At 48.4% G+C, this 13,764-nt stretch overlaps 1 protein-coding gene across 5 annotated transcripts in view; it reads right to left on the bottom strand.

Annotated features, from left to right (window-relative positions):
- Positions 1 to 348: 348 nt before the first annotated feature.
- ANKDD1A (ankyrin repeat and death domain containing 1A) overlaps positions 349 to 13,764 on the bottom strand; it is a 43,683-nt gene continuing 30,267 nt past the window's right edge. The window contains exons 10-15 of one of the 5 annotated variants that reach the window (XM_031029770.2): positions 11,761 to 11,859; positions 10,615 to 10,713; positions 9,518 to 9,613; positions 6,452 to 6,656; positions 3,657 to 3,788; positions 349 to 2,721 (exon numbers count right to left, since the gene is read on the bottom strand). In XM_031029770.2, the coding sequence (XP_030885630.2) occupies positions 2,660 to 2,721; positions 3,657 to 3,788; positions 6,452 to 6,656; positions 9,518 to 9,613; positions 10,615 to 10,713; positions 11,761 to 11,859 (693 nt within the window). In that variant the 3' untranslated portion in view covers positions 349 to 2,659. Of the gene's footprint in view, positions 2,813 to 3,656; positions 3,789 to 6,451; positions 6,657 to 9,517; positions 9,614 to 10,614; positions 10,714 to 11,760; positions 11,860 to 13,764 lie in introns of all 5 variants that reach the window. The other 4 variants (XM_081831245.1, XM_031029772.2, XM_081831246.1 and 1 more) reach the window with 4 other exon arrangements.

The raw sequence follows: 13,764 nt of genomic DNA, 5'->3' as shown, positions 1-13,764 counted from the left end.
CCTTCCTTCCCTTCCTCTTTCCCTTCCTCCTTCCCTTCCCCAAGGAAGAACAAATCCCACAGTTCTCTGTACACACCCATCCTAGCACCAACCACATGACAGTACCTTATTGGTGTCCCAGTTCCTCCGCCCCCCAACATCACAAGCTCCCAGAGGGCAGGAACTGTGGCTACTCAGCTCTGTACCCCGGCTCCCAGCAGACTGCCTGGCACAGAAGACACTCAGGAAATACGGACTGGCCATGGTGAGTTGAGTGGTACGGTTACACAGAACCAATCCACAACAGCTTGTCTGACTTGAAATTTTGCCATACGTCTCCCAAACGAAACAAATATTGAATGCGAAAGATGAATTTCAACATTTCAATTTTATTTAAGAACTTGCTTTTTTTGTCTCAAAAAAAATACAAAATTAACTTTGCAGAATTCATCCAAATAAATGGTCTAAGTCCCATGTGGTACAAAATACATTTCCTAAATGGAATAAATGGAAGAGAAGTTCCTCCCCCCCTCCACAAAGCACGTGCAGGGGCTCCTGGGTGGCTCAGTCAGTTGAGCGTCCGACTCTTGATCTCAGCCCAGGTCTTGATCTCAGGTCATGACTTCAAGCCCCACTCTGGGCATGGAGCCTACTTAAGAAAATGAAAAACAAAAAACACAAAACCACAGCATGTGCAGAGAAAGGGCACGGAGGTCCGTGTGCTGCACTGGGGGTCTGAATCTGGCTGTGAACGCTGAGGCCTCAGGCCTACCTACAGGTTATGCCTGTAAAACAGGTTCGTTTCAAAGCCTCCTTTTCTTTCTTTTCATAAGTTCTAGGTGGTTTCTAAAAATTATTAATAGGAACAGTTAAAAAAAAAAACCTCTGAGCAGATAGCACAGAGTTCTCGTGCACCCCTCTGCACCCCTCTGCACGACACGGTTTCTGCTACATTTATTTGCATTCGTATTAGTATGGCGTTTGCAGGTTTATCTGCAGGATAAATTCCTCCTGGTGGGACTGCTGGGTCAGAGGGCAAATGCATTTGTTATTTGGGCAGACGGAATGGCAGCTGCCTTTCAGAGGACTGCAGCACCGTCAGCTCCCCCCGGCCCTGTGTGATGGCTGAAGCCCCTTTCAGCTCTAACAGCTTTTATACTGTCCGCCTCCCAGGACTCAGGCCCAGCGGGTAACTCTGTAGGGAGTTTTTCTAAGACGTGGGCTCCTAAACTGGCCAGAGAGCTGTGCCACATGTGGGAGAGCTCAAATTAGAGCCTGGGGGCAGAACTTCCAGGCTATTATCCTGCGCAGATAGCCACCACATCTGTGAAACCACGGGGAAGCTTCCAGAGTCGCAGCTTCCTGGAGACACGCTCTCGCCAGTGCAGCCGAGCCCCGGAGCAGCCCGTGCTGACCTAGCACCCGAAAGCAAAGCTCCACACCAGCTGAGCAGCCCAGTATGCTTGCCCCTTGCCACAGATGCCTATTTAACTTTTTTTTTCTTTTTAAAGATTTTATTTACTTATTTGACAGAGACACAGCGAGAGAGGGAACACAAGCAGGGGGAGTGGGAGAGGGAGGAGCAGGCTTCCCGCTGAGCAGGGAGCCCAATGCGGGGCTCGATCCCAGGACCCTGGGACCATGACCTGAGCCGAAGGCAGACGCTTAATGACTGAGCCACCCAGGCGCCCCAACTTATTTAAATTTCTAATCATTCAAATTAAACTACACATTTGGTTCCTCGGTCCCACTAGCCACACTTCAAGTACCCAGCAGCCACAGGTGGCTAGGGGTAAATGTATTGGATAGCACAGATCTGGAACATTCCCGTCACCACAGAAAGTTCTGTCAGATGGTGCTGTTCTGGAGAGGTGACCCTCTGTATGGGGCTAGTAAAACGAAGAATGACAACTAAATGTAAGGTGTGTGGTCCTGGACTGGATCCTGGTCCAGAAAAAGGACTCGGATGAACGGCTCAACTGACAAAATCGGAATCAGGTCTGAAGAGCAGTTAAGAGTACGGTATCAGTGTTAACTTCCTGGTTTTGAAAATTAGGCTGTGATTGTGTAAGATGTTAGTATTTGGGGAAGCTGTATGGTGAAGCGTATTCAGAAATTCTTTGTACTGGTTCCGCAATGTTTAAGTCTGAAAGGATTTCAAAATAAAATTTTTAAAATTGAAAAAAAAAAAATCCTAAAACAAGAGAGAAAAAAAGAGTGTGTGCCTCCTGGAACTGTCACGGCGTACAAATAAGCTTGGGGACAGAAAGAGCTGTGGAGTGAGCGCAGCGTTCATTAAAAGCCAGTGAGTGGGTGACGGGCGGGCGGTTTTGTCAGTGCCGGCTGGAGAGACAGGAATGCGGGGTTTGGCACCTGACCGCAACAGCTGATTGGCTGCTTTATCCTTCCCGGGCCTCAGCGTCCTCTTTGAAGAGATGCCCCTTGCATCTCAGGGGACTGCTGTGAGGCTCCGAGAGCTGTAAAGGACCCCACCTGTGGGAAGGGATTACCTGCAAAACCCGGACCGGCCCCTGGACCGGCCCTTGGGGAAGAGACCGCAAGCAGCGGGAGGTCTGTTACGGCGATTTTTTTTTTTTAAAAAGCCCTTAAGTGGTGGTCGTCTTCTGTTCAGTGGCCCCCACTCTGAGGCCCCATGCCCCTGAAGGTCTGGCCCCTCTGGTTACATGGCCGTGCACCTGCTGGGGGCCCTCGGGTCAGCATTTGCTTTCTTCCTGACGCTTTCTGCAAGAGAGAAGAATCCTATTGCTTCGTGTTGCCGCGGCTCTGCCTCACCGGGCTGGTTTTTTGTTTTAATTGCCTGCCAGTGTTTGTGCTAGAAGAAGATAGAATGATATTTAAGACCATTTTGGAAAAAGAAAAAAGTCCCTGATTCCTCCCCTGTGAAATGAGTGTTTTCCCACCTTCCCTGCAGCAGCTGTGAGTTCCCCACCACACAGGGGCTCGCCTTTCTCCTCTCTAGGACATGCTAGCCACGTTTTCACGGTTAGTGCCACAGAGCCTTCGTTACTACTGCTGACCGCCTGAGACCCTGTCCTGTGCCCCATAATGCACCACGCCAGTGGACGTCACAGTATTTAAGCCTCTTTCAGCATGAGCTGATTTTGTTTTTAATGAGGGAATCGTACTGAACGTTTTATCTCGCTTGCCTGATAGTTCCACAGGGTGCTCAGAATCTCAAACGAGGCTTTTGGAATGGACAGACTCAAAAGGTTGTGATGGCCTCAGAAATGTGATTTATTTGCCAGATCGAACTGGTTCAACTCCTATTAAGCCAGTTCTAGCCCATATGTCTTACTGTTTGTGGAAAAGAAGTCTGCAGGCTGTTCCAGCCTTATTCCAAGCTAGGAAAAAAAAAAAAAAAAGAAGAAGAATCAAAGTATAGAGGGCCAGCAAGGAGAAGACGCCAGCATCAGTGGCTTTGCGGCTGTGAAGGCTGCAGGATCACCTGAGCCAGCACCCTCAGGGCACAGGTGGGGAAACGGGGGCCAGGAGGCACTGGTTTGCCCAGGGCTCTGCCCAAATTCCAGTAGACAAGGCTAGGACCAGGAACCTGGAAGGTTCAGAGCCAGCACCACAGCATTGTGGTCTGAGCAGACCTTCGGGGGCTCTGTCACATTCCAGGGGGGCCAGTGCTGCCCTGAGCAGGGGACACTTACCAGCTAGGTCCCTCCTGTCAATGGCCACGAGGCTCTCAAACAGTGCTTTGCTGGGGTTCTCACCGGCTGTGGCCACACCATGCAGCCAGATGAGCAGCATCCGGTGGCCGTGCTCCTGGTAGCTCTTGGTGCCTGAGGACCACGAGGGGAGAAAGGCAAGGAGCCAACCGAGCCCACCTTGGCAGAGTCAGCTCTAAGCTGCCCTGCACCACCTCCTGCACATGCCCAGGTGGGAAAGAGCCAGGCCCTTCTCCAAGGTGCTGTGGAGCTCAGCCCAGAGATAGGGAGAGGAGGGAAGGGACAGGCTCGGATGGGGTTGGGGTGGAGGTTTTGTGTTGGGGACTCTAGAACTTCCCCTGCCCCAGGCTTTCTCCTGAGCATCCACCATGCATCCTGTTGGTGTTGCTCTGAAGACAGAATTGGCACTCATTGTTGTGATCCCATGTCGCACAGGACTATTCCCTGCATCTCTGGCTACTCACAATAATCTGTGCCTTGCCCGCTAGTGGTCCTATTTTACAGATGAGAAAACCGGCTTAGTGCACGACAGAAGTGGTCATGTTCTTTCCCCTGCGCCGGTGGTTCTCAGCTGTAAGTGCTCACTGGAAACCCCCGGGAAGCCGTCCAAAAAATACTGACACCTGGGTCCCATTCCCTCCCTAGAGATTCCAACCTACTTGGGTCTGGGCGCAGCCTGCGCACTGAGCGGTGTTAAGGCTTCCCAGGTGATTCCAACGTACGGCCATGATCTTCAGTGTGGGAGGAGGGGTGAACTTGTTACTACACTCCTAGGTAGGTCTCCTCTCCCAGCCACTGAGGCCAGGTCAGTCCATGCGCTGCGTCCTCTGACTTTCTGGCCCCCTCTGGGCCCTCAGCAGGCACTTCCTCATGGGGCTGCCCTTGGCAGAGCGGTTTCATTTGGCCCATTTATTCACTGTCCCTTGCCTCCAGCCCCGTAATTTACCCGTGCTCCTTTGTCCTCTCTGAAAGTTCTTATCTGACACAGAGGTTACGTTTGGAGTCCCTGCTCTATTCCACTAACTGGTGTACATATTTTTCTGCCAGGTATCTCTCTATGCTAATTATTTGAGCTTTATAAAAGGTTGAGTCTGGTTGGATTAGATCCTCTTCACTTTCCCCCGCAGAATATTCATTTAAATAGTCCCCCTTTGGGGTGCCTGGGTGGCTCAGTCAGTTAAGTGGCTGCCTTCAGCTCAGGTCATGGTCCGGGGCCCTGGGATCGAGTCCAACATCAGGCTCCCTGCTCAGTGGGGAGTCTGCTTCTTCCTCTCCCTCTGCCCCCCAACCCCAGCTCATGCTGTCTCTCTCGTGCTCTCTCATATGCGCTCTCTCTCAAGTAAATAAAATCTTTAAACATTCCCTCTTTATTCTTTCAAGTGAACTCTAGAATCCTTTAGTCAAGTTTCAAAAATCTGTTTTGATTTGATTAAAACTGAACCAGGGGCACCTGGGGTGGCTCAGTCAGTTAAGCATCCAACTCTTGGTTTCGGCTCAGGTCATGATCTCAGGGTCATGATCTTGGGGTTGTAGGATCGAGCCCAACATTGGGCTCCGAGCTCAGTGAGGCTACTTGGGATTCTCTCTCCCTCTCACCCTGCCTGCCACTTGTTCTCTCTCTCTAAAATAAATCTTTTTTTTTTTGAAGATTTTATTTATTTATTTGACAGAGAGACAACAAGAGAGAGAACACAGCAGGGGGGAGTAGGAGAGGGAGAAGCAGGCTTCCCGCCGAGCAGAGAGCCTGATGCAGGGCTCGATCCCAGGACCCTGGGATCATGACCTGAGCTGAAGGCAGACGCTTAACGACTGAGGCACCCAGGCGCCCCCTTAAATAAAATAAATAAATAAATAAATCTTTAAAAAAAATCAAATTTTTAAACTAGTTTGGGAAAAATCAATGTCTACCTGACACTTTTTCTAGCCAGGAAGATAGAATGTCATTCCACCTACCTGTCTTTTTTTTAGAGTTGAATTTTTATTTTATTCATATGCCATTCATATTTTTTAGAAACTATTGCAAATGGAATAGTTTTTCAAAAAGCTATTGATGGTACACAAGAATACCATGGTATCTGTATATTTTATCATATTTAGCCATTTCACTGAATTATTGAGTTTTTCAGTTGATTCTTCCGGACTTCCTGTGTATAGGATTATAGCATCTGAAGTTAATAAATCTCTCTCTTCCTTTCTAATATTTACAGTCCTTATTTCTGTTTCTGTTTTCTGCCTTAGTACCAGGGACCTTTTTTTTTTTTAATTTTATTTATTTGAGAGGAGAGAGAGAGAGCATAAGCATGGGGGGTGGGGGGCAGAGGGAGAGAGTGAAGCAGATTCCCCGCAAGCAGGGAGCCCAATGCGAGCCTCGATCCCAGATCCCACCCTGGGACCATGACCTGAGCTGAAGGCAGATGCTTAACCGACGGGGCCAACATTTCCAAGCAGATACTAAATAATGGTGGCAATAGATGGTCCTCTCCTTTTTATAGAGAGTGCCTTTAGTTTGGTGTGTGAATGATTGGTATCAGCTTGGGCTAATTCATGAAGAATGTGAAGTTTACAGGTCAATGGGGAGGGAGAGGCAGAGGGCACGGCCTAAGCAAAGGCCTGGAAGGATGGAGAGGCATATGGGATGTTGGCGATGGCATGTGGCTTGCTGTGATCAGGCTGTGGGTTGCAGGGCTTTCCCCCCAGAAACACAGAAAGCCTAATATACAGTGCCCCCACCTCTCCACCCACTGGTTGCTCTGGGGTGGGGAGAGGCAGGGCGGTACCTGTCCACTGCTGCTCGATGGCGTGGACGTGGGCCTCAGTGAACTCCCAACAATATGCGAGCTTCTTCCACTCATGAGGCCGCAGGTCCCTGGAGGCCAGTTGCCACAGCACACAGGAGAATTGCCGCCCTTCCTGCCGATGGTCCTGCCTAAAGGTCAAGTTCTTCCCACAGCAATCCCTGGGGTCCCTGCGCCAGAGGTGGTCCTGTGGAACAGATCCCCAAAATGCAGCTGCCGCCTGGGGGGAAATCCCTGCCAGGCTCTCCCTTGGGAGTCTGGATGGGGCTCTGGCAGGCATCCAGGCCTGGGGCTTCATGTCTGCTACTCTGGTTTCTCACTCTGTGCCTTGCTTGGACTTCCGGAACCCCAGCAGCTCACACTCCATCCAGATTGCCTTTTCTCACCTGCCTGTCCCTCAACCCCATTGCCACAGTCCAAAGATCACCCACAGGCCACCTCTTCCAGGAAGGCTTCCCAATTCCTCTCTTTTCTCTGTGTTCTTACAGCGCAAGTGTCAGCAGAAGGACTCCGGCTCTGGCTAACACCAGTCAAGCCAAGGATCAGGCACTAACTAGATTTGCTGAATCCCAACAAGTAGTGAAGGGCAGGATTACAGAATTTCTATGCAAAGCAGGTGATAAAATGAGAAGTTACAAAAGAATTATGTGATAGCATAAGTTAAACCCACAAAAGCCTAAGTAAGCCCCTCTAAAGAATGTGGATACAGAGTTCTGGTTCTTAAAAAAGCTTGGGTGAGTTCTGGCATCCGCAGCTGCAAATCTTACATCCTGGTCAACAGTGTCTGGCTGATCACCTGTGATCAGGTGACCAGGGAGACTGGCTCTCACCTGGGGAGGTTCCCCAACAGTGTTCCCAGCTGCATCTGTATATTGGGATCATCTGGGAGCTTTAAGAACCACCGATGCTTGGGGCACCTGGCTGGCTCAGTTGGTAGAGCATGAGACTCTTGATCTTGGGGGTGTGAGTTTGAGCCCCTCATTGGGTGTAGAGATTAATTTAAAAAATAAAATCTTAAAAAAAAATCTTTAAAAATAGAATCTTTAAGGCACCTCGGTGGCTCAGTTGGTTAAGCCTCTGCCTTTGGCTCAGGTCATGATCTCAGGGTCCTGGGATCGAGCCCCACATCGGGCTCCTTGCTCAGCGGGGAGCCTGCTTCTCCCTCTCCCTCTGCCTGTGCTTTCTCTCTTTCTCTCTCTGTCAAATAAATAAAATCTTTAAAAAATAAGTAAAAATAAAAAACAAGGGGCGCCTGGGTGGCTCAGTCGTTAAGCGTCTGCCTTCAGCTTGGGTCATGATCCCAGGGTGCTGGGATCGAGCCCCGCATCGGGCTCCCTGCTCTGCAGGAGGCCTGCTTCTCCCTCTCCCACTCCCCCGCTTGTGTTCCCTCTCTTGCTCTCTCTCTGTCAAATAAATAATTTTTTAAAAAAAATAAATAAAAAACAAAACTACCAATGCTTGGATCCGTACACCAGAGATTTGGATTGAATTAGCCTGGGGATGGGAGGGAGGTTTGCGATTCTAACTGCGCCGCTGCCTTAGCGTTGAGAACTTTTAAAGTCTGAGGTGTTAGAATTAAGCACAGAGATGAATCAGTTCATCAAATTCTTGGTATTAATATTTTGGGGTTACATTTAGGAGTAACCTGTTGTATGCAAAGGAGCTGTAATGTTTCTGCGAATCTAGCATGTCTGTGAAAGAGAAGATCTTATGATTCCTATTGAAATTTGTAATTAATCAATTGATTTTGAAATAGTGATTTTTTTGAGCGGTACTAGAGAAGCTTACTAAGTTTGCAAACAATATTGGAATGTTTAAGATATTTGAGATTCACTTTATAGGTTTAATTTACCGGATTTTACTAGGATAGTTTAAGAATTTAGGGGGCACCTGGGTGGCTCATTCAGTTAAGCGTCCAACTGTTGACTTGGGCTCAAGTCATGATCTTAGGGTTGTGGGATCGAGCCCAGTGGCCTGCTTGAGATTCTCTCTCTTCCTCTCCCTCTGCCCCCACCTCCCTCTTTAAAAAAAAAAAAAAGGAAGGAAAGTGCTTAAAAAAAACTATCAAATTTAATTATTCAGTTTAAAATGTTTAAGATAGTTTAAACATGGGTCCAAACATTAATTAAAAGGCTTCCTTGAAAGTGGAAATTCCTAAGATTCCTAAAAAAATACCAGTTGTCTAAATGGGATAAGGTTTATAAAATGAATTTATAAGTTTAAGGAAAACTAGGTGGTTTTTTTTAAAGATTTTATTTATTTAAGAGAGTGAGCAAGAGAGAGAGAGAGCACATGCACGAGCAGGGGCAGAGGGAGAGGGAGAAGCAGACTCCCCACTGAGCAGGGAGCCTGATGCGGGGTTCAATCCCAGGACCCTAGGATCATGGATCGTGACCCCAGCGGAAGGCAGACACTTAACCGACTGAGCCACCCAGGTGCCCCAAGGAAAAGTAGGTTTTAAAATTTGTAATAAATTATTTTTAAAACTGAAGTAAATGCAAAAATTATTTTCTGTGTATAAAAACAACCTCAAAGACATCAAAAAACTCCCCACCCGACCCCCATTTGCTGACGATTGGAATAGTATGGCCTTACATCTGCTTCTCTTCCTCCCCAATTCCTCAGCAAGCATCACTAATCAATCCCAGCACACTTCCCTTCTGGGCTCAGAAAGTTGCCTGAATACAACACCCCCAGCAGCAATTCCAGTCACCTGGAGACGGCAGTAAGCTGAAACCAACTTGCCATCTCTTTCTTCATGCACGCAGACATGCGCCCATGCATCCATCAACCAGGAGCTCTAACAGCATCCCGTACTATGTCCACAATGGCATGGACTCCGGGCTGCCTTGTTGCAGTGTGGCTGGGTGCTCACTCATCTCTAGATGCTCACAGACAAGCCTCGTGGTAGGTAAGGCACGGATTATCACCCCGTTGGAAACTGGGCGGGGCTGAATTGGTCAGGGCTGGGGTTCAAAGCCAGCCCCACCCCTAGCCAAGGCCGCTGCCTCTGCAACACGGGCAGACCTCGTGCAGGGTTGTCAGTACCTTCTCCCACGTGTAGAGGCGATCAGCCTTTATGATCATGTCCACCAGGCTGATGTGGTTGCTGCGAGCGGCCACCGCCAGGGCAGTTTTCCCTTGCTGCAAGGAAGAAGTAAGAAGGGTGGCCTCTAGCATCAGCTGCAAACGCTCCTGCCCCCAAGAAAGCGGTTTCCAGCAGTCTACATTGGAGAGCAGAAAGGTTTTCTGGGCATGACGAGGGGCGTGGGAAGCACAGGTAGAATGAGGCAATAATTCCAGCAACCGCCTCTTGTTTAGAATTTAGGAAGTCTTAGAGCGTATGAAGCCCAGCCTGCATAACTCAACAACACCTGTGAAATAGCAAGACATGGCCTGCTTCTCAGATGAAACCAGAGCCCAGAGAAGGGGACTGGGTTCATCAGGTCATGTCTGCCCACCCCACCCAGGCCCTTTGCTCCAGGCCTCCCGCACAGGGCTGGCCTTAATCCCCAGGCACGTGCAGGGAGTTAGGAAGTTCCTCTTTGCACCTGGCCGGCTGCCCTGGGGCCCAGGTCAAGGCAGGGAGCCCCTCCCAGGTCTAGTCTCAGGGCCTATTCCTGCCCTCAACTCTTCCTCACACCATCCCAAGGACTGGGCCACATGTCCAAGCCCCTTCCCCTCATGAGCCTGTGACCTCCTTAGCCTTATTCCAAGTCCTCAGGTCATCTGGACTCTCCGGCCACCTGAGGGAGTAGCCATCCCAGAGGCACAAAGAGCCGGGAAGCTTCCCCACCCCTGACCCACAAGTAGGGGGCTGTGGGACAGTAATGTACCGCTCCTCGACTCCTTCTCCCCCTGGCCACCTGGCGACTCAAGGAGCTCAAAGTCTGAGGGACCATGAAACAGAAGGCAACCACCTCACAGTTCTAGACCAGCAGGAGGGCAGGCCAAGTCCTAAGGGACCTGAGGGGAGGAAGGGGAAGGTGATGGAGGGGCAGGAAGGCTTCCTGGTGGAGGCTGCATCTGAGCTAGTATACAAAGGCTGGGAAGCCTTGAACAGTCTGAGAGCAGGAGACTTGTAGTAGGGTCTCTGGCAAAGAGGGAGCCATGAAAACTTGAAAGGGAGGCTGGTTGGGAGGTACCTTATCTCTCAGGTTTAAGTTAACCCCCGCGATGAGGAGCATCTCCGCTATGTCCTGCCTGGCGTGCTCAGCAGCAAGGTGGAGGGGTGTCTGCTGCCTCTGGGGAAGAAGCCAAGGGGTCAGGGGAGTAGAAAAGCATGTACAAGTATCCCAAGGCTCAAAGCCAGGACAGGTCCAAGGTGGGTCCACTCCTAACTGGGCCTTAACAAGTTTATCTAAAAGTTATGGAAGAGAGTAAGCTGGGTTTAGTCATAAACACAATACCAGAGAAAACTTGGTAAAAACAAAAAAGCAGAAAGAACAAAGGAAAAAATACCACTTGCTAGCTAAGTCAACCTCTGTAACAATCCTAATATATTTCTTCTAGTCATTAATGTAGAGTGCTTTTGATTTGTTGGTTTTACAGGAGATCATCCCATATATACATTTTGCATCCATTTTTTCTACCTAACATGTCCATATATTATGACAAACACCATTTTTCACAGCTCCATAGTAATCTACGTCTAGCCCATAAGCTACCTGATCACTTCTTTATTATTAAATATTTGGGCCATTTGCAAATTGAAGATTGATAAGCAATGCTGCAATAAATATCTTTGTGCATGAGCTTTTAATGTATTTCTTGAGGCTCAATTCATTAAAGTGCAAAGTGATCATTTTGAAGGTATATGCTGTATCCTGCCAAGTTGCTTTCCACCACTCGTGGTTGTAGGTACGGGCACTGAGGGCTCTGTGGTCAGGGGGAGGACTGTGGGGATGGGGAATTCAAAGGGCTCCTGACTGAGCACAACTGCAGGACTCAGAGGCCTCTTGTGACACAAGACTGCCCCACTCACCCCTGTCCTGGGAATTTTCCTAAAGGAAAAGAAAAATCAATGAAAGGAAACGGTGGAATGTAGGAAGATGTTTACTGCAGTGTTATCCGGACCATGGTAACAACCTGGAAACCACCAAAATGTTCAAAATAGAGGAAGGGTTGATAAAACGATGTTACCTTCAACGAATATTCACACAGCTTTTTTATAAACTAAAAAAGTAATTTCTCAACTCTGAGCCATGCTAGGAGATGGCAGCCAAGCCCTGCCAGCCTGGGAGGGTGCCCAGAGGTTCCCTGGGGCCCAGACGGTTTCTGCAACCACTTACATTGTCGGTGGCATCCAGGTCACTGCCGGCGTTGATGAGAAGCTGGACCAAGGCAGGGAAGTGGTGCTTCACAGCCAGGTGCAGAGGAGAGGCGCCCTGCTGGGGGAGGAGATACATGGATCATTCACTGGGTCCCTCCCAGGACTGCCCAGAACAGGTTGGTAGGTTGGTGCTGGGGGATGGACGTAGGGAGGTGTATGGAGATATAGTGCTTCTAGGTTTGGCCCTTTTCCTTTTTTTAAGATTTTATTTCTTTATTTGAGAGAGAGAGAGAGCACAAGCAGGGGGAGCGGCAGGCAGAGGGAGAGGGAGAAGCAGGCTCCCCGCTGAGCAGGGAGCGCGATGCGGGGCTCGATCCCAGGACCCTGGGATCATGACCCGAGCCTTCTGCCTTCGGGTCATGATTTAAGTGTCAGTTAGACACTTAACTGACTGAGCCACCCAGGCGCCCCAAGTTTGGCCCTTCTTGCTCTTCAGAGGACATGGGTGGCTCGAGGAATCTATAACCCCGAAGGCTGAAACCCTGGAGTTTCTGTATCCTCAAGGTGGTTGGAAGCCTGAGACCCAAGTTTGAGACCTTGCTATCCCAGGAACTATGTGACTGTGGGCAAGACTGTGGGCTACTCTTCATCTAATAAGTGATGTTTCCTGAGGTCCCTTCTAGCAACACTTTAAAATTCTCTAATATCTCATTGAATCCACACATGAACCTAGGTAGGGTATATAGGAATGGTGTTATTAGTATTTTCATCTTACAAACAGGAACACTGAGGTTCAGAAGACAAAAGGGACTTGCCCGATAGCTAATAAGAACCTTGTGTTATTGGGAGTTTCTCCCCTGAGCACCTAGGTAGGTGCCTGATTACTGTTTATGCATGAAAAGAATAAATGAGAATCAGCCGGGACCAGAACAGAGACCTCACAAGTCCAACACACAACCAAGGCCTCGCTCAAGGCTGGAAGACTCCTTCATCAATGGTCCCCTCATAAACCCCCTTGGCCACCTGACAAAGTGGAGATACTGCTACAGCATCCTTCTCACTTGGTGATACAGTGACACATATATAGTGGAATAGTACAAAGTCAATAAAATCAATGGTGGAAAAACACCCTCATATATTGAGTATAAAAAGATTACAGAATACACACAACAAAAATGTCTTCTACCAATGTCTATTAGTTTGGGCCAGAAAATTTAAAAAATAAATAAAAAGGTTTATGATATTGGAAAAGAAGATTTGAACTATATGATTATTTGTAGGCAATGTGATCGTATATCTAGACAGGTTAAAAAAGTTATTACCCCCCCAAAAAAAACCCTAGTAAAATTAATTAAAAGTCATATAGAAGATAAAACCCAAGTCAATAGCATTGTTGTTTTGAATGTCCACAAGAAATGACGTATTTTTTATTTTATTTTTTTTTTAAAGATTTTTATTTATTTGACAGAGAGAGAGACAGCGAGAGAGGGAACACAAGCAGGGGGAGTGGGAGAGGGAGAAGCAGGCTTCCTGCCGAGCAGGGAGCCCGATGTGGGACTCGATCCTGGGACACGGGGATCATGACCTGAGCCGAAGGCAGATGCTTAATGACTGAGCCACCCAGGTGCCCCAAAATGACATATTTTTTAAAAGATATCCTCTTCATGACAGTCAAAATTATAAAGTATCTATGAAGCGTATAATTGTTAATGGACATATCAAAGGCAAACTAAAAGCCATATAATATCACTGAGGGATGGAAAAGAAGACAAAGAAATAGACTTCATGCTCCTAGTGAAAAATTAGTATAAAGATGACCATTTTCGGGCGCCTGGGTGGCTCAGTTGGTTAAGCGACTGCCTTCGGCTCAGGTCATGATCCTGGAGTCCCAGGATCGAGTCCCATATCGGGCTCCCTGCTCAGTGGGGGGTCTGCTTCTCCCTCTGACTCTCTTCCCTCTCGTGCTCTCTGTCTCTCATTCTCTCTCTCAAATAAATAAATAAAATCTTTAAAAAAAAAAAAA

Source organism: Leptonychotes weddellii, chromosome 9 (assembly GCF_054177405.1).
Source record: "Leptonychotes weddellii isolate Sample4059 chromosome 9, ASM5417740v2, whole genome shotgun sequence".
Taxonomy (NCBI): Eukaryota; Metazoa; Chordata; class Mammalia; order Carnivora; family Phocidae; genus Leptonychotes; species Leptonychotes weddellii.
The sequence above is the reverse complement of the archived record's forward strand: the minus strand, read 5'-3'. Positions and strand labels throughout refer to the sequence as shown.